The sequence below is a fragment of the Myotis yumanensis genome, unplaced genomic scaffold, assembly GCF_028538775.1.
Source record: "Myotis yumanensis isolate MYYU_CA2020_CCGP unplaced genomic scaffold, mMyoYum1.0.hap1 SCAF_3, whole genome shotgun sequence".
NCBI classification, from domain to species: Eukaryota; Metazoa; Chordata; class Mammalia; order Chiroptera; family Vespertilionidae; genus Myotis; species Myotis yumanensis.
In genome coordinates this window covers 120,858,788-120,878,674 of record NW_027223754.1, presented here as the reverse complement: position 1 = coordinate 120,878,674, position 19,887 = coordinate 120,858,788, and the positions used below count along the sequence as shown (strand labels likewise).

The 19,887-nt window shown below is 42.3% G+C and overlaps 1 protein-coding gene and 1 pseudogene across 2 annotated transcripts in view; both read left to right on the top strand.

Moving 5' to 3' along the window:
- Positions 1 to 12,294, top strand: part of CCDC77 (coiled-coil domain containing 77) — a 44,387-nt gene extending 32,093 nt beyond the window's left edge. For both annotated transcript variants that reach the window (XM_070409508.1, XM_070409507.1), the window contains 4 exons: positions 6,260 to 6,479; positions 10,211 to 10,336; positions 10,435 to 10,587; positions 11,484 to 12,294. In XM_070409508.1, coding sequence (XP_070265609.1) covers positions 6,260 to 6,479; positions 10,211 to 10,336; positions 10,435 to 10,587; positions 11,484 to 11,630 — 646 coding nt within the window. In that variant the 3' untranslated portion in view covers positions 11,631 to 12,294. The remainder of the gene's footprint in view (positions 1 to 6,259; positions 6,480 to 10,210; positions 10,337 to 10,434; positions 10,588 to 11,483) is intronic.
- A 6,963-nt stretch (positions 12,295 to 19,257) lies between these two features.
- LOC139006311 (large ribosomal subunit protein uL11-like) lies at positions 19,258 to 19,859 on the top strand (annotated as a pseudogene).
- Positions 19,860 to 19,887: the final 28 nt, after the last annotated feature.

Sequence of the window (19,887 nt, the reverse complement as noted above, 5' to 3'; positions counted from 1 at the left end):
CTCACTATTACTAGTAGCTCCTGCAGTAGAACTTATCAAGTGCTTAAAAACATTTGATAGTTCCCTGTTTAGCTTATGATAAAGGCCTAATACCTTAGCATAAATTATTAGGTACTTCATCTGGCACTAAATTAACCTTTCAGTCTCACCTCCTTTTCTGTTGCTGTAGTTCACCTTGTCCTTCAGCCAGAATAATAATATCTGTTGTTTATGGAACACTTGCTATGTGGTAGATACCTTGCAATGCAGTGTTACTTCTTCTCTGAAGACTTCCCAAGGCAGAATTAAATTATTCCTCCTCCATATTCCCATAATGATTAGCATGCTTCTACGATGACACTTATCATCGCCTATTGTAATTACTAGAGGCCTGGTGCATAACATTTGTGCACTGGGGGGTGGGGGGGTCCCTCAGTCTGACTGCGTGCTCTTGCAGTCTGGGATTCCTTGGGGGATGTCCCACAGGGGGAGCGGGCCTAAGCCAGCAGTCATACATCCCCCGAGGGGTTCTTAGTGCTGCTGTGGAGGCAGGAGAGGCTCCCGCCACCGCCATTGCGCTCGCCAGCCGTGAGCCCGGCTTCTGTGCTCCCCCTGTGGGAGCATACTGACCACCAGGGGGCAGCTCCTGCGTTGAGTGTATGCCCCCTGTTGGTCAGTGCACATCATAGTGACTGGTTGTTCCGCTGTTCGTCTGATTTGCATATTAGGGTTTTATTATATAGGATGCCTTTTTTCCTGCAGGGTCTTGCCCTGTGTGCATAATAGGTGCACAATAAACATCTGTTGAATACTTGGTGATATTTATCAAGTTGCATCTTACCATCTCTTTTCTATGTTAAACATTCCTACATTTTAAAATACTTATTCATATATTCTTCATCCCTTCATTGTTTTTTTATTGTCTTCTCAAACTTTCATAGTGTCTCTTCCTTCATTTTAAAGTGTTCTTGATTAAAGTTGCATATTCAAATTAAGATATTCAAATTAAGATTTATGACCAATGCAGGCTAGAAAATTTCCTATCTTAGGTATATTGTACTTATGCATAATAGCATTTTCACTTTTCACTGGATTGTAATTGTTTTTAAAGGAACAGTATTTTTTTAGCTCTTTATTGTTGAGTATTACAGATGTTCCCCCACAATTTTCCCCCCAATTGTCCCCCTCCACTGGATCCTGCCCCACCCCAGGCATTCACCAACCTATTTATTGTCTGTGTCCATGGGTAATGCATGTATGCATGTAAGTTCTTTGGTTAATCTCTTCCCGTCCCTCCTCCTCCATTCCCTCTGAGATTCATCAGTCTATTTAATGTTTTCATGCCTCTGGTTCTATTTTATTCATCAATTAATTTTGTTCATTAGATTTCTTGTTCATTTATTTTGATTGTTAGATTCAGTTTTTGATAAATTTGTATTTATTGCCATCTTATTGTTTATATTGTGATCTTTTTCTCCTCCTTCTACTCCTCCTCTTTCCTCCTTTTTCCTTCCTCCTTCCTCCTCCCTCCTCCTCCCTTTTCTTAAGAATACCCTTTAACATCTCATGTAATACTGGTTTGTTGATGATGAACTCCTTTAACTTTTTCTTGTCCGTGAAGCTCTTTATCGGACCTTTAATTCTAAATGAGAGCTTTGCTGAGTAGAGTAATCTTGGTTGTAGGTCCTTGCTATTCATCACTTTGAATAGTGTCCTTGCCACTCCCTTCTGGCCTGCAAAGCTTCTGTTGAGAAATCAGCTGACAGTCGTATGGGTGCTTACTTGTAGGTAACTAACTGCTTTTCTCTTGCTGCTTTTAATATTTTCTCTTTGTCTTTAACCTTCGTCATTTAAATTATAATGTGTCTTGGTTTGGGCCTCTTTGGGTTCATCTTGTTTGGGATTCTGTGCTTCCTGCACTTGTACTACTATGTCTATTTCTTTCACCAGGTAAGGAAAGTTTTCTGTCATTATTTCTTCAAATAGGTTTTTAACTTCTTGCTCCCTCTCTTCTCTTTCTCGCAGCCCTATGATGTGAATAGTTTGCTTGAAGTTGTCCCAGAGGCTCCTTAGTCTTCATATTTTTTGGATTCTTTTTTCTTTTTGCTGTTCTGATTGGGTGTTTTTAGTTCCTCATATTCCAAATTGCTGAGTTGATTCTTGGTGTCCTCTACTCTACTGTTTTTTTATTTTAATTTTATTTTATTGTTTAAGGTATTACAAATAATACATAAGTCTCCTTTTTTCCCCCCATTGACCTCCACCCGGCCTCCTCTACCCCCTAGCAATTGCCCTCACCCTCTCCCCACCCAGTGTCTTGTGTCTATTGGTTGTGCTTATATGCGTGCATACAAGTCCTTTGGTTGATCTCTTACCTCCTCCCCCTCCCCTGCCTTCCCGCTGTAGTTTGACAGTCTGTTCAATGCTTCTTTGCCTCTATCTATTTTTGTTCAACACTTTATAATGTTTTTTATATTCCACAAATGAGTGAGATCATGTGGTATTTATCTTTCACTAACTGGCTTATTTCACTTAGCATAATGCTCTCCAGTTTTATTCATGCTGTTGCAAATGGTAAGAATTCCTTCTTTTTTACAGCAGCGTAGTATTCCATTGTGTAGCTGTACCACAGTTTTCTAATCCACTCATCTGCTGATGGGCACTTAGGCTGTTTCCAGATCTTAGCTATTGTAAATTGTGCTGCTATGAACATATGGGTGCATATATCCTTTCTGATTGGTGTTTCTGTTTTCTTGGGATATATTCCTAGAAATGGTATTACTGGGTCAAACGGCAGTTCCATTTTTAAATTTTTGAGGAAACACCATACTGTTTTCCACAGTGGCTGCACCAGTCTGCATTCCCACCAGCAGTGAAGGAGGGTTCCTTTTTCTCTGCATCCTCACCAACACTTGTCATTTGTTGATTTGTTGATGATAGCCATTATGTCAGGTGTGAGATGGTACCTCATTGTTGTTTTGATTTGCATCTCTCGGATGATTAGTGACTTTGAGCATGTTTTCATATGTCTCTTGGCTTTCTGAATGTCCTCTTTCGAAAAGTGTCTATTTAGGTCCTTTGCCCATTTACTCTACTGTTGATTCCTTGTAAGTTATTCTTAATTTCAGTTAGTGAATCCTTCATTTCTAACTGATCATTTTTTATGTTGTTGATGTTCTCACTAAGTTCCTTGAAGTTCTCAACTTCCTTGAGCATCCTTGTAACCATTGTTTTGAATTCTGTATATGGTAGTTTTCTTGCTTCATTTCTTTTACTTCTTTTTCTGGAGATTTCTCCTGTTCTTTCATTTCTTACATGTTTCTTTGTCTCTGCATATAGGCTGCTTTGCTGTATTTGGTTCTATATTAGGTAAAGCTGCTATGTCTCCTGGAATTGGTAGAGTGGCCTTGTGTAGTAGGTGTCCTGTAGGGCCTAGTGGCTCAGCCTCCCCAGTCATCTGAGTTGGGCCCTCTAGGTGCGCCCCTGTGTGTGCTGTGTGCACCATCCTGTTGTAGTTGAGCTTGATGGCATCACTAGGAGGAATTGACCTCCAGGCCAATTGGCTGTGCGAACCAGCTGCAACTGCAGCGGAAGAAGAGCTGCTCTGCAGGAGATGCCTCTATGGAGCAGGACTTCAGTGGGGCTTTGGTGCTCATCAAGTCTACCCCTTGAATATGTCACTGGTTGATGTGGTAGGGTTGTAATCTGTTGTGGTCTGAAGCTGACCACCAGGTGCTCTGGCTGTAGGTCCTCCTGCCTGTGTCCTGCCTGGGGCCACCCAGCACGAGCTACAGGGTCATCTGCATATGGCTGCTACTTGCATTGAGTTTGGAGAGGCCAAGCTGTGAAGCAAGGCAGGCTGCTTCTAGTGCTGGGCCTGGGGCCTCTTATTGAGTGGTATGGGACATACTGACACCAGCTGTTGCTTGTTTGAGAGATTTTAGGAAAGTCTGAAGCCTGAGCCAGGACAGGCCATTCATATAGAAAAGCCACTGCAAACAGCTTGGGTGGGGCTACAAATTGGGTGGGGCAGGGTCTCAGTGAATCCAATCAGGGCAGAGCTAACAGTGTGAGCCAGGTTGAGGGAAACTCAGATATGGCAACTTCCTGTTGGCACTGTGTCTCAGCAAAGGGACAGTGACCTCTGCCAGCACTTTTGTCTGAGAGAAAGCTGCCCCCCAGTTCTTGCCCTGATGCCAGACAATTTAGTTCCTCCCTGTATGTCCCTAGATCCTTTCAAGCTGCTGCCCCAGCATTGGAGCTCAGAGAGAGTGAGTCAGAGTAAGTCTGTGGACCGGCCCTTTAAGAGGTACTGCTTGGTACTCCAGCAGCCCCCATGTCACTCATGGTTTTTACAGCCTGGAGTTATGGGGACTTCTCTTCCCAGCACTGGAACCCTGGGCTGAGGAGTCTGGTGTGGGGCTGGGACCTCTTATTCCTTACAATGGAGCGAGAAAATGAGGGGGGGCTCTGCGGCCAAGCTATCCCTCTGGATTAAAAAAACTCCACACGTGGCTGTGTGACCAACCATTCCACACCTCCCCCCTTCCTACCAGTCTCAACGTGGCTTCTGCTTTAATTCTGCAGTTTGGGGCCTTCCATTCAGCCAGATTTGAGGTGGTACTGAATGATGGTTGTTCTGTGGTTTAGTTGTAATTTTGATGTGGTCGTGGGAGGATGCAAGAGCTGCTTTTACCTATGCCATCATCTTGGCTCCTCCTCCTGGGAACAGTATTTTTTAATTGTCATAGTAATTTGTAATTTTATATTTGTTTTTCAGAATATTAATAACCATCCTTGTTTAGCATCATCTGCATGTCTGTCCACATGATCAGTTCCTTCCATTATGTCATCCTAAGGATATTAAATGGCATGAAATCCAAGTGCCCTTTTGGTGTCACTTTCAAACCATTGATACATTAACAAGACCATACTTCCCAGTCTGTAATTGAGAACATAATGTCAGATAGAATAAAATAACTCATTGAAAGGAAGAGAAACCTTGTGGTAACTGAATCAGTCCCTCCCTCTTTATACACATACATATATCTAAATATATATATTTTAACTTACTGACAGTTATTCTACCTTGTGCCTGGCATTAGGCTATCATTTTTCTCTTATCTTTTACTCATGAAAAGAACTAAATGGATCTGACATTATTTGTTCTGTGGAAAATTATAGTGATTGTCTCATAGTGTTTAATATTCTTTGCAAACAGCTAGATTATTTGATACAGTATTTTTCTAGGTGTTGCTATTAAATCAATGGGTTGCTTACTTCTAGGGATATTCTTTGTTATAGAGAGAAACATCATTTTTCTATATTTCAATAATCAGCAGGAATCTGTTTAGTACCTTGTGTATGTCTGTTAGTTTGGTGATAGTGGGACAAAGATATATGATAAGTAAGTATATGCTTTCACTCAGGTTGGAAAACATGCATGTTGACAGTTAGAACCTGACAGTTTATAAGCAAGTTGAATTATAACACAGGAGACCAGATTTAAACTGATAAAGAATTTCAGGTCGAAACCGGTTTGGCTCAGTGGATAGAGCGTCAGCCTGAGGACTGAAGGGTCCCAGGTTCGATTCCGGTCAAGGGCTTGTACCTTGGTTGCGGGCACATCCCCAGTGGGGAGTGTGCAGGGGGCAGCTGATCGAAGTTCTCTCTCATCGATGTTTCTAACTCTCTCTCTCTCCCTTCCTCTCTGTAAAAAATCAATAAAATATATTTTAAAAAAAAGAATTTCAGACAATGGAGAAATTAAATGGCCTGAAGTTGTCAAGATGACTGCAGAAAGGAAGTTGATCTTGAAAACAAAACAAGATTTGATATTGTGCAGTTTACATATGGAGCACAGCATAAACAAACACAAAGCTGTTTTTGATATCTTAGAATTTGTGTTAACCCTCGGTCAGAACACTATGAGTTACTTCTTTATTGTAGTCTAGTGTCTTGGGATAGTCCGTACTTATGCAGGCTATGTGTAAATATTTCTGTAGTCCTAATAACTATATACCCTGCAATTAGTACTTGGAAAAATATATGTAAAGACCAGTTTGTGAAACAGTGAGCATGGGTACATACATTACACTTGGTTCAGTAAAACCTCTGTGGTTGTCAGTAATCAGATTGTATTTTTTAAAACTGCTAATAATAATTTACAAAACTTATTATATAATTTTTAAAGAATCTGTATCTTTTCTTTGTTTGGAATAACTATGTCATACGTGCTATGTAAGCATCTTCATGTCCACTTTTGTACTTTCTTTCATAGTCTCCATCACACCCAAGAACTGCTCTATGAGAGCACCAAAGACTTTTTGCAACTTAGATTTGAAAACCAAAATAAGGAGAAGTCGTGGATGCTTGAAAAGGATCAGTTGATGTCAAAGATTAAGCAATACAGGGCACAGTGTAAGAAGAAAGAAGATAAAATTGGAAAAGATTGCCCGGTTGTTCATGAGAGTCATCGCAAGCAAAATGAATATATTAAGGTAGTTTCTGTATATTTACAGAAATTCTTTTTTGTTTTTTCTGCAAGAATTTGAAAAACTCAGAGAATTCCAAAGAACCCCAGAATTATCATACAAGATCCATTTAGTCCAAGAGCTGATGTAGCAACAACCTCAAGAAACAGGTTTCAAAGAATAGCTCATCATTACAGTGTTTAGAGATTTAGAAAATGAAATGATTGATTGATCGATCAATCAATTGATTTATTCATTCATTCATTCAACAAATATTTTCTTTTGTAATTCTCACCAGAGGATACCTTTCCATTGACTTTTGAGAGGGTAGAAGAGAGGAAGTAAGGAAGGGGAGAGAGAGAGAGAGAGAGAAACATAGATGTGAGAGACACATTGATTGGTTGTCTCCCACGTGCACCCCGACTGGGGCAAGGATTGAACCTGTAACCCAGGTACGTGCCCTTGACTGGGAATCAAACCCACAACCCTTTAGTCCTTGGACCGATGCTTTCCCACTGAGCCACACCAGTCAGGGCTCATTCAACAGATATTAAGGCACTCCTATTATGGGCTAGGCTTTGGGTCTATAGCAGTAAATAAGCTTGACCAGGTCGGCTATCATGGCATTTACATCTCTTTAAAAAATATGTTTTTATTGATTTCAGAGATAAAGGGAAAGAGAGAGGGAGATAGATACACCAATGATATGAGAGAATCATCTATTGGCTGCCTCCTATATCCCCCCCCCCCTTCCCCACCTGGGAGCCTGCAACCTGGGCATGTGCCCTGATTGGCAATTGAAATGTGACTTCCTGGTTCATGGGTGCAGGCTCAGCCATTGAACCGCACCAGCTATGCATGGCATTTATATCTTAATGGGTGAGAAAACAGAAACATTAACAATCAAAAAAGGGTAGCCCAGACCTAGCTGGTTTAGCTCAGTGGATAGAGTATCGGCCTATGAACTGAAGGTCCTGGATTCGACTCCAGTCAGGGGCACATGCCCAGGTTGCAGCCTAAATCCCAGTGTGGGGCATGCAGGAGGCAGCTGGTCGATGATTCTCCCTCATCGTTGATGTTTCTATCACTCTCTCCCCCTCTCCCTTCCTCTCTGAAATCAATAAAAAATATACTGAAAAAAAGAAAAAGGATAGCCCAGCTGGCGTGCCTCAGTGGTTGAGTGTCGACCTATGAACCAGGAGTTCATGGTTTGATTCCTAGTCAGGGCACATGCACAGGTTGCAGGCTTGATCCCCAATGTGGGGCAGGCTGGAGGTAGCCGATCAGTGATTCTCTCATCGATATTTTCTCTCTCTCTTTCTCTCTCTCTCTCTCTCTCTCTCTCTCTCTCTCCCTCCCCCTCTCTCCCTCCCTCCCTCCCTCCCTCTTCCTTCCTCTCTGAAATCAATAAAAAAATATATTTTTAAAAAAGGATAGATTATGAGCCTGGGTCAGGTAGTTAGAGCATTGTCCTGATTACCAAGGTTGTGGGTTTGATCCCCTGTCAGGTCACATACAAGAATCAACCAATAAATGCATAAATAAGTGGAACAACAAGTAGATGTTTCTCTCTCTCTCTCTCTCTCTCTCTCTCTTTCTCTAAAATCAATAAATAAAAATAAAAAATTTAAAAGAGAAAATTATTATGATAAATTGATGTTAAGGAAGTAAAAGGATTATATGAAGATAATATGTAGTTGCTGGAAATCTAGTTTTATGGAGTAGCATCGAGACACTCTCTTAAGCCTGGTGTTTTAACTGAGGCCTGAAAAATGGGATTTAGCTTGCCGTTAGATCTAGGGGGGAGCATTCCAGGGAGAGGGAAGAGCAAGTTTAAAGGCCCTGGAGTACGTATGTTTAAAAAGGAAGTGGTATACAGGGAGGTTGAAGGGTGGCCCTCCATGACTGGTTGCTACACACACCCTCAGCCTCCTGGTGTACCACTTCCTCCTTGCTTATTTCTCTTTAACCTTATATTCTTCCTTTTGCTTGTCCATACTCCAGGACCTTTAAACTTATTCTTTTCTCTGCCTAGAATGCTCTTTCCCCAGGTCTGTATTTAAGGAAGTAACACGATCTTACTTAGCTTTTTTTAAAGATCATTCTGACTTCTCAGTGTGACATGTATAAGTATTGTTGATGTTTCTTTCTTTTTAAAGAACTTCAGAAATGTGCCCCAAACATGTACAGTAGTTCCTTGGTATCTGCAGGGGATTGGTTCCAGACACCAAAATCCATGGTTGCTCAAGTTCCATATATAAAATAGCATAGTATTTGTATTAATCTATACACATCCTCCCATATACTTTAAATCATCTCTACTCATAATACCTAATACAATGTAAATGCTATGTAGCCCAGTTGGTGTTGCTCAGCGGTTGAGTACTGACCTATGAACCAGGAGGTCATGGTTCGATTCCCAGTTAGGGCACATGCCCAAGTTGTGGGCTCCATCCCCAGGAGGGGGCGTGCAAAAGTGGCAGCCTATCAGTGATTCTCATCATTGATTTTTCTATCTCTCTTCCTCTCTGAAATCAATGAAAAAAGTATTTTTTTAAAGAAACAACAATGTAAATGCTATGTAAATGGTTGTTATACTATATCATTTAGGGCAGCGATTATCAACTGGTGTGCTGCAAGACTTTTAAAATATTCAATACCCGACTCTTTGGTCAGGGCACTGACCTCTTTTCCTTTAGATTGTCAAATTAAAAAATGACCATAGCCTCCCTAGGTGATTTGGCTCAGTGGATAGAGCATTGGCCTGTGGACTAAAGGGTCCCGGATTCGATTCTGGTCAAGGGCACATGCCTAGGTTGTGGGCTCGATCCCTAATAGGGGGTGTGCAGGAAGCAGCCGATCAATGATTCTCTTTCATCATTGACGTTTCTATCTCACTCTCCCTCTCCCTTCCTCTCTGAAATAAATAAAAAAATATTTTTAAAAAATGACAACAGCCAACACAACAATCGCCATCTGATATGAATGAACCAAAATTATACCTTTTTTTTTTCAAATCGGCAAAAAATATATTTTTGGTGTGATGCAGAATTTTAGTCATTAGTTTATGTGTGCCATGAGATGGAAGAGGTTGAAAATCATTGGTTTAGGGAATAATGACGGAGGGGAGCAGGGGGGTTGCGGAGGAATCTGTACATGTTAAGTAGGCCTAACTACACAGTATGTGTCAGCAACAGTGTACCTTTTGTTTGTTTGTTTGTTTTTGTTTCCTGTTTGGTTGAATCCATGGATGTGGAACCTGTAGATAGGAGGGTCGACTATATTATGCCTTACTTGGGACAGTTCTGAACTTCATTATCTATTCTTCAAAGAGCCAAAAATATTTGTTTTATTTTAAAGGATTTCTACTGTGTATACTTTTTTTTTTTTTTTAATATTTTATTGATTTTTCACAGAGAGGAAGGGAGAGAGATAGCTAGAAACATCGATGAGAGAGAAACATCGATCAGCTGCCTCCTGCACAACCAAGGTCCATGCCCCTGACCAGAATTGAACCTGGGACCCTTCAGTCCGCAGGCCGACGCTCTATCCACTGAGCCAAACCGGTTACGGCTACTGTGTATACTTTAGAAAAAGACTAACAGAATCGTCTTTCAAATGTTCTCCAAAGTCCCTTGCTGTCTTGTTACTTAACTCATTTGTACTGGAAATCCTTTCATTCCTTTTTCTCTTTACCTAAATGCTATTTGAATTATCTAAATTATAGAGCTGTGTTGTTTTTCACTTTTGACCTGCAGTCCCTAAAGGATAAGTTAATACAAGAGAAAAAGCTGTCCAACATGTACCAAGAGCAGTGCATTTCCCTAGAAGAAGAACTTGCCCGGATTCGTGAGGAAGAAGGAATGAGGAGAGAGATCTTCAAGGTATAAAATTCTCTGCCACTTATGATAGTGTGTGAAGTCTGATGGCTCAGGGAATGCTCCCCTCATCTTCATACGCCTTCCCATTTGCCTGTATTTAGGATCGCTCTAACAAGATGGGGAAGCGTTTACAACTAATGACAAAACGCTATGAGGCCTTGGAGAATCGGCGTATCTTGGAAGTAGAAGGCTTTAAAACAGATATTAAGGTTCTCAGGCAGAAACTGAAAGACTTGGAACAAATGCTCTATAAGGTAATTCCAAATCCTGAATTACTAAAAGGGATAAAGGGGTACAAGTGAGAAAACATGCTCCACAGGGCTCCTCAGAAGAAAGATGTGCTGTTTCCCTGATAGTAGGTACTGATGGGTCAGCATCCTTTCAGTCTCACTAAAATTAGTTTAACAAGTACATACTAGCCCAGCTGGCGTGGCTCAGTGTTTGAGTGTCCACCTATGAACCAGGAGGTCATAGTTTGATTCCCATCAGGGCACATGCCTGGGTTGCAGGCTCGATCCCTAGTGTGGGGCGTGCAGGAAGCAGCTTACCGATGATTCTCTCTCATCATTGATGTTTCTAACTCTTTATCCCTTCCCCTTCCTCTCTGGGATCAATAAAAATATATTTTTAAAACAAGTACACACTAGAGAGAAGACAAAAATAATTGAATGACTGCATCATTATACTTTCATCTAAGCTAAAATTAACAGAAATTTTCATCCCTCCCAATTGAAGAAGTAGATTAAAAGAACCATGTCTTTTTTACAAGCAAGGAAAGTGAGTAATTGAATAATAAAGTAATTTTCCCTACCATACACAGCTTTATTTAGAAACAAAGTTGCCTCAAGAACCTTTTTACAGAGACTTAAATCAGTTGTCCACCTATCATCACTATACTCCAAAGTTGGTTGTAAAAAAGAAGAGGTACTTTCTTTGACAAATTTACCAGTGATGTTTATATTTGTCTCTTTTATTCTACATTACTATCTTTTTGTTAGTTACTAAAACTAAGAACTGAATTTACCTTGAGTACTAAATGTCTTATAAACTATGATGTCCCATCATAGTTTGGTCTTTATGACTGATTCCTCTCCTCTGGCATATGCTGTAATCATTTCTTCTTCTTCTTCTTCTTTTTTTAAATCTCTAGGTAACAGTTAATGCCCGGGCAAACCAGGATCTTGCCATTCTGTGTGAGGTTCGTGACAGCAATAAACGAGCACATAAGATACAAGGAGAACTGAAGAACCTAAAGTCCAAAGTATTTGGTCTGGAGAATGAACTTAGACTCTGTTGATATTTAGTTTTAGAAACGGCCCTGGTCTGTAGTGAGTCTTTTTCGTGAAATCTGAGAAAAATGTCATCTTCTCCCAGAAACTGGGCAGAGTTGACTAGAATGGTGGTACCCATTATTATAAAGACAGGGTGAAGAATCAGGGACCACTAAAAAAGCCGTTCTTGCGTACTAAACTGTATAATTTTTGCTGTCCTATTCACCGTTTTTGCTTTTTTGTATGTGTGTTTTGTTAGTCTGGAGTATAACCTAAATTACTTAGAGACCACATATTTTTCCCTTTTATAATGAGAGGTTTTTGTTTTTTAAGAAAACAGTGACCGTGAAAACTTAAGAAGGAAGGATGTTTGCTATGAGCGTGGCTGAGTGTTGTTAGGAGGAACACTTTCCTTGAGGAGACAAAGGGGTGTGAATAGGCAGTAATTCTGCTATGTAATTTTCTTCACTTGAGAGTTGGGAGGCCTGAATTACTTTTATGGACACCCAATCTCAAAGTTTCACCAGAGGGCGATAGAGACCCTGCTCTTAGGCAAAATGTATCTAGGAAAATAAAGTTGCCACTCTGGTTAAGAGTGAGTAAAACTTAAATAATCCTTGTATGAAAAGTTCAGTATTGTACCAATAACATTTTTAAATAATTTATATATTTTAAATTAACTGTTTTTTAATAAAATATGTAAATGAAAATATTCTCTTTGAGTTTTCTATAATTTCGTGTTAAAAGCACATTTATACTTTGTTAGTGACTCGGTTTACTTGTTCCATGGTCTCTACAGTCCTGTACAAACAAGTATCAAAGTTTTCCTAAATGTGTCCCTTGAAGTTGTCTGGTATTGGAGGTAGCAAAGATAGTATTAAAGATGATGACACTAATACTTTTCCATTTTTCCATCTATATCCTCTTTTAGGCAAATTGCTATGCATTTGAGTCAAAGTAATTGTGAGTGTACCTGGACAGCCTCTGGGAAATTAGTTGGTCTTAGCTTAGTATGGCATCTTATGATTTACCCAGGACAAACCCATAGAAAGAACTTAGGTTTTCATATTTGTGTTAAGGAAAGGGGTAATTAAGTGGTTGGTAGGAGATGCTACCTTTAAAAAAGAGAGAGCTGATGATAGCAGCTAATAAATTGGGACAGAAATTCCCAGAGGTACCAGTCCTAAGCTTTAGAGGGATGTACATAGTGGATGGTTCTTCCTTGTGTCCTAATACTTTAGGAATTGGCTTTTCATTACTTACTGTTTTGATGCTGGGCAAAACACCGACTCTATTGAATCATAATTTCAAAGAAAGAAGGATTTAGAGATCATCTATCTATATCTACACTAATAAAAGAGAAACATGGTAATTAGCGTACGACCGCTACCCTTCCCATTGGCTAATCAGCATATCCTTATGCAAATTAACTGTCAGCCAAGATGGCGGACGGCAGCCATGCACTGAAGCGAACAGGGAGGCTTGCTTGCTCCAGTGACGGCTGGCTCCAATGTTCCCCGCCTAACTTGCTGGCCTCTCAGCTGCAACTCTAAGCAACTATGTACTATGTTGCAAATAAGAAGCTAAACAAAACCCCTGAAACCGGCTTTCAGTCAGCCAGGTTCAGCCAGCCGGACCGCAACATTGTATCAAATACAGAAGGAAAAACAAAGGCCAGAAACCGGCTTTCAGCAGCCAAGGCCTCAAAGCTAAAGCTGGCCCAGAATAAAAAAAAAAGAATAAAAGGAGCAGTTGGGAGCTTTAGTCACCTGCCAGCCGGAAAACGGCCCTCAGACCCTCACCCAGACTGGCCAGGCACCCCAGTGGGGACCCCCACCCTGATCCAGGACACCCTTCAGGGCAAACCAGCCGGCCCCCACCCGTGCACCAGGCCTCTATCCTATATAGTAAAAGGGTAATATGCCTCCCAGCACCAGGATCAGCGGAGCCGCGAGGCCTCCTGGCACCGGGATCAGCGTGACAGAGGGTAGAGCCCAAACCCCCTGATCACCCTGTGGCTCTGTGTGTGACAGGGGGCGGGGCCACAACCTCCCTATCCGCCCTGCTCTGTTCGTGACAGGGGAAGGCGCCCCAACCCCCTGATCAGCCCTGCTCTGTGCCTGATAGTGGGGAGCTCCCCAATCCCCTGATCGCCCTGCGGCTCTGTGTGTGACGGGGGAGCTCCCCAATCCCCTGATCGCCCTGCGGCTCTGTGTGTGACAGGGTGTGGCGCCCCAACCCCCTGATCGGCCCTGCTCTGTGTGTGACAGGGTGCGGCGCCCCAAATCCCTCCCCCCCCCCCCACCGTGGGCCCTGCTCTGTGTGTGATGGGGTAGAGCCATAACCTCCCCATTGGCCCTGCCCTGAGTGTGACAGGGTGCAGCACCCCAACCCCCTTATCCGCTCTGCTCTGTGTGTGACAGGGGGCGGTGCCCCAACTCCCCTATCGGCCCTGCTCTGAGCCTGACCAGGGGCTGCACCTAGGGATTGGGCCTGCCCTCTGCCACCCAGGAGCAGGCCTAAGCCAGCAGGTCGTTATCTCCCAAGGGGTCCCAGACTGCGAGAGGGCACAGGCCGGGCTGGGGGACCCCCCTCCCCTCCCGAGTGCACAAATTTTTGTGCACCGGGCCTCTAGTATATATATAAAAGCCTAAGTGACCGAATGACTGAACAACTGGTCGACTGGTTGCTATGATGTGCACTGACCACCAGGAGGCAGACATTCAATGCAGGAGCAGCCCCCTGGTGGTCAGTGCACTCCCACGGCGGGAGTTGCTCAAAAAGTTAAACAGTTACCACATAATTCATTAATTACACTCCTTAAGTATATACCCAAGAAAAATGAAAATCTACATGCTCACAAAAACTTGTGCACAGATGCTCATAGCAGCATTATTCATAATAGCCATACATTGGAAACAACCCAAATGTCTATCAACAGGTGAATAAGTAAACAAAATGCAGCATATCTATTCAACAGAATATTATTCAGATGTAGTAAGGAATGAAATACTAACATCCTGCAACATGGGTGAACATTAAGAATGTTATGCTAAGTTAAAGAAACCAGACACAGAAGGCCACACATTGTATAAGCCCATATACATGAAAAGTCACAATAGGCAAATCTATAGAAATAAAGTAGGTTAGTGGTTGCCAGAGGCTGAGGAGAGGGGTTTAGAGTGAGGAGTGACTGCTAATAGGTGTAGGGTTTCTTTTTGGGGTCATGAAAATGTTCTAGAATTAATGGTGATGGTTACAAAACAATAAAAGCCACTGAATTGTATACTTTAAAAGGATGGATTTTATGGGTTGTATATTTTTTAAAAGCTTGGTAAAATAGCTTAGTTTTGTGCCCAGCATATAGTGGGTATTCAATAATGGTTAACTATTATCTATATTTTGGCTTGAATTGACTTCCTATCAAGAGCCCACCATTGTTAGTCAAATTCCAACATGCATTTATCCTTTTTAAAAATATGTTTTTATTTATTTTTCAGAGAGGGGAAGGGAGAGGAAGAGAGAGATAGAAACATCAATGAGAGAGAGACATAGATTGGCTGCCTCCTCCACAGCCCCCACCAGGGATTGAGCCCGAAACCCGGGTATGTACCCTGACTGGGAATTGAACTGGCGACCTCTTGGTGCATGGGTCGACACTCAACCACTGAGCCACACCAGCTGGGTGCAACATGCATTTAATACCATTCATTTCTTCATTCAGCATCTTATTCTGAGGTGTTTTGTATGTACTAAAAATTGTGCTGAATCTTAAATTTATAGAGAACTTGAAAACAGTCTTTGGTTAGGGCACATGCAGGAGGCAACCAATCAATGTGTCACTCACTTTGATGTTTCTCTTCCCGCCCCCTCACTTCTCCCCCTCTCTCCCTCCCTCCCTTCCTTCCACTCTGTCTAAAAATCAATGGGAAAAATATCCTCAGGTAAGGATTAACAACAAAACACCCACACACACAACAGCAGAGAAGGTGACTTAAATTAGGTCATATTTGAGCTGAATTGTAAAAGTGAATTTGGAGTCAGACAAGAATTTGGGCATTCTAGGTAGAAGGACAATATGTATGAAGGCATGGAAGAATGGAATGTTTTGGAAAGTGTAAGGACAGGAGACAAAGTTATGTAATATAGGACAAAAGAAATACATGAATTTCATTTAATGCAATAATGTGAAGTCAAATATTTCATTACCTTTTGCATGAATTGAAAACTTAAAATGGGAATAAACGGCATCAGAAATATTTAGTGATATTCATGCATTGAAAGAATTTGAAGTGCAAACTCACTTTCTTAAAAGTTAGGGTGGAGCAGAAGCATCACACATTAACAAATAAATGAGAGAGAACCAAGATGGCGGCATAGGTTAACGCCGGAATTTGCTGCCTCGAACAACCACTTCAAAAATACAACTAAAAGACGGAACGGACATCACCCAGAACCACAGGAAGGCTGGCTGAGGAGAGATTCTACAACTAGAAGTAAAGAGAAATCCATACCGAGAATCAGAGGAGGCGCAGTGTGGAGGTGAAATACCAAGGTGCGGAGGTGCTCGTGGAGCGGGCCGGCGGCGTAGGGCGTGATTGTTGTTTTCAATCGGGAGGGAGTTTCAGACTCTGAGCTCCAGATCCGGGAGAGTCTCTAGGGACCCAGACTCAAATGGGAGAAGCAAGAAGGCAGCTTTCTCTCCGAGGTTTGCAGCGGTTGCAGAGCCGCTGGGGACGGAACTGAGAGCAGCCATAACTGCTCGCCCCGCCCACCCTGTAGATCCCCAGGGACCCGCCCCGCCCAAGCCCTGCACAGAGGCATTTGCCTGATAGCCTCAGGCAAAGGCTGGATTAGCTCCGCCCTAGAGATTCATCACAGAAGCTCTCCCACTGCAGACACAGCTGACTCTCATAGCCAGTTAGCCTGGAGGACAATTTACCCCTAGTATTGCCGACAACAATTAAGGCTTAACTACAACAAGACTGCGCACAAAGACCACAAGGGGGTGCACCAAGAAAGCATAAAAAATGCGGAGACAAAAAAACATGACAGAAATGGAGGATATAGAGCTAAAAAACGCACTTTTGAGGGCTTTCAATAACTTGCTAGAAACTGCCGATAAACTTGATGAGAGCCTCAAGAAATCTAATGAGACCCTCAATGTTGTGATAAAGAACCAACTAGAAATTAAGCATTCACTGACTGAAATAAAGAATATTATGCAGACACCCAACAGCAGACCAGAGGAGCGCAAGAATCAAGTCAAAGATTTGAAATACGAAGAAGCAAAAAACACCCAACCAGAAAAGCAAAATGAAAAAAGAATCCGAAAATACGAAGATAGTATAAGGAGCCTCTGGGACAGTTTCAAACGCACCAACATCAGAATTATAGGGGTACCAGAAGATGAGAGACAGCAAGATACTGAAAACCCATTTGAAGAAATAATGACAGAAAACTTCCCCCACCTGGTGAAAGAAATGGACTTACAGGTCCAAGAAGCGCAGAGAACCCCAAACAAAAGGAATCCAAAGAGGACCACACCAAGACACATTATAATTAAAATGCCAAGAGCAAAAGACAAAGAGAGAATCTTAAAAGCAGCAAGAGAAAGAAACCAGTTACCTACAAGGGAATACCCATACGACTGTCAGCTGATTTCTCAACAGAAACTTTGTAGGCCAGAAGGGAATGGCAAGATATATTCAAAGTGATGAATACCAAGAACCTACAACCAAGAGTACTTTATCCAGCAAAGCTACCATTCAGAATTGAAGGTCAGATAAAGAGCTTCAGATAAGGAAAAGCTAAAGGAGTTCATCACCACTAAACCAGTATTATACGAAATGCTGAAAGGTATCCTTTAAGAAGAGGAAGAAGAAGAAAAAGGTAAAGATACAAATTATGAACAACAAACACGCATCTATCAACAAGTGAATCTAAGAATCAAGTGAATAAATAATCTGATGTACAGAATGAACTGGTGATCATAATGAATCAGGGACATAGAAAGGGAATGGACTGACTATTCTTGGGGGAAAAAGGGGAGTGGGAGATTCGGGAAGAGACTGGACAAAAATCGTGCACCTATGGATGAGGACAGTGGGTGGGGAGTGAGGGTGGAGGGTGGGGTGGGAACTGGGAGGAGGGGAGTTGGGGGGGGGGGGGAAGAGGAACAAATGTAATCTGAACAATAAAGATTTAATTAAAAAAAACAAAAAAAATAAATGAAATGTTTATTTCCTAGGAAATCCTTATACTGCAGATTAAGGCAAAGAACAATCAATACCAGGATTTACTTCAGGATCTGCAGGAACAAAGCAAAGGATGGTGCAAAAGATCTTTACAAAAGAGCCATCAGTGTCATCTGCTTTGCCTTTTCAATTTTCTCTTCTAGCCTACATATGAGTAACTTAATAATAAGATACCTTTTTTAAAATATATTTTTTTTATTGATTTCAGATGGGAAGGGAAAGGGAGAGAGAGAGAAACATCAATGATGAGAATCATTGATCAGCTGCCTCCTTCACGCCCCCTACTGGGGATGGAGCCAGCAACCCAGGCATGTGTCCTTAATTGGAATCAAACCCGGGATCCTTCATTCCCCAGGCAGACGCTCTATCCATTGAGCCAAACCAGCTAGGGCAAGTCACCTTTTTATCCACTGAAATATATGTGATTTTTTTTCCAACAGAATAGCCTATGACTATGTTATTTTTGGTCCAGTCTTATGCTTCTCACTGCCTCTCCACCCACACCACACTAATTGGGCTACTAAGATTTACTATAATATTTGCAACAGAGCAGACAGTGCTGTCACAGCTCACTGCGTACAGAAAACAGACAAGAGGAGATGGCTACAGTCCCTATCCAGAACAGAAATTCAAGGCCTGAGCTAAAGAGAATTGGGAATAGAGAGGAAGGGACAGATTTAGAAGTAGAGTGAATATCACTTCCCTATGCAGTGGTTCTCAACCTTATGGCCCTTTAAATACAGTTCCTCATGTTGTGGCCCAACCATAAAATTATTTTCGTTGTTACTTCATAACTGTAATGTTGCTACTGTTATGAATCGTCATGTAAATGTCTGATATGCAGGATGGTCTTAGGCGACCTTTGTGAAAGGGTCGTTCGACCGCCAAAGGGGTCGCGACCCACAGGTTGAGAACCGCTGCTCTACATGTTCTCTGCTTAGATCCTCTGTAACATCTTCAGGGTTCTGCATTTTACATCAACTCAGTCTGACTAGATCCCTCTTGAGTTTATCCCTCCTGTCTCCTGGTGCATCACAGCAGGTCTCCCAGCCTTACCTCCTGGGCACTGGCATTTGGGGGTGCTGCCCTGTCCACATCTGCACGGACATTGTCCCTGCTCTCCCGCTTCTTAGCTTTCTGTGCTCATCTGACTCCTGTGTCTGCTGGGCATGCCCACTCCTTTGACCTCTCTTCCACTTGTCTCCTCAATGTTGCTGTTCCCAGGATTCTGACTGAGACTCTCTCCACTAGTCACCCGTGTCCTCTCCCTACATGATCTCATGCTTTTCCATGACTTCAACTGCTAATGGTGAGAATGATTTGGGGTTTCTTTTCCTAAAGGTCTCTAAAATCAGGAGTAGAGAAGAGGCAAAGTGTGGGTGGTCAGCCCAGAGCAATGTGGAGAGGGCTGTGGCTGGGGCTCTGCAGAGGCACTTACTGTTTTCCCCCCTTGATATACCTGAGGGACACTGGTGGGGAAGTGGGTGCCACGTCTGCCCTGGCCCCCAAGAATGGCCCCCTTGGCCTGTCTCCAAAAAAGTTTGGTGATGACATCGCCAAAGCAACCAGTGATTGGAAGGGTCTGAGGATTACAGTGAAAGTGACCGTTCAGAACAGACAGGCCCAGATTGAGGTAGTGCCTTCTGCCTCTGCCCTGATCATCAAGGCCTTCAAAGAATCGCCAAGAGACAGAAAGAAGCAAAAAGAAGGAGAAGGAGAAGGAGAAGGAGAAGGAGAAGGAGAAGGAGAAGGAGAAGGAGAAGGAGAAGGAGAAGGAGAAGGAGAAGGAGAAGGAGAAGGAGAAGGAAGCAGCACAATGGAAATAAGCACTTTTGATGAGATTGTCTGCATTGCCAGACAGATGCAGCACCGATTTTTAGCTAGAGAACTCTCTGGAACCATTAAAGGGATCCTGGGGACTGCCCAGTCTGTGGCTGCCACCCTCATGACATCATAGATGATATCAACAGTGGTGCAGTGAAATGCCTAGCTAGTTAAGAACTACAAAGGAAAATGTTTCCATTAA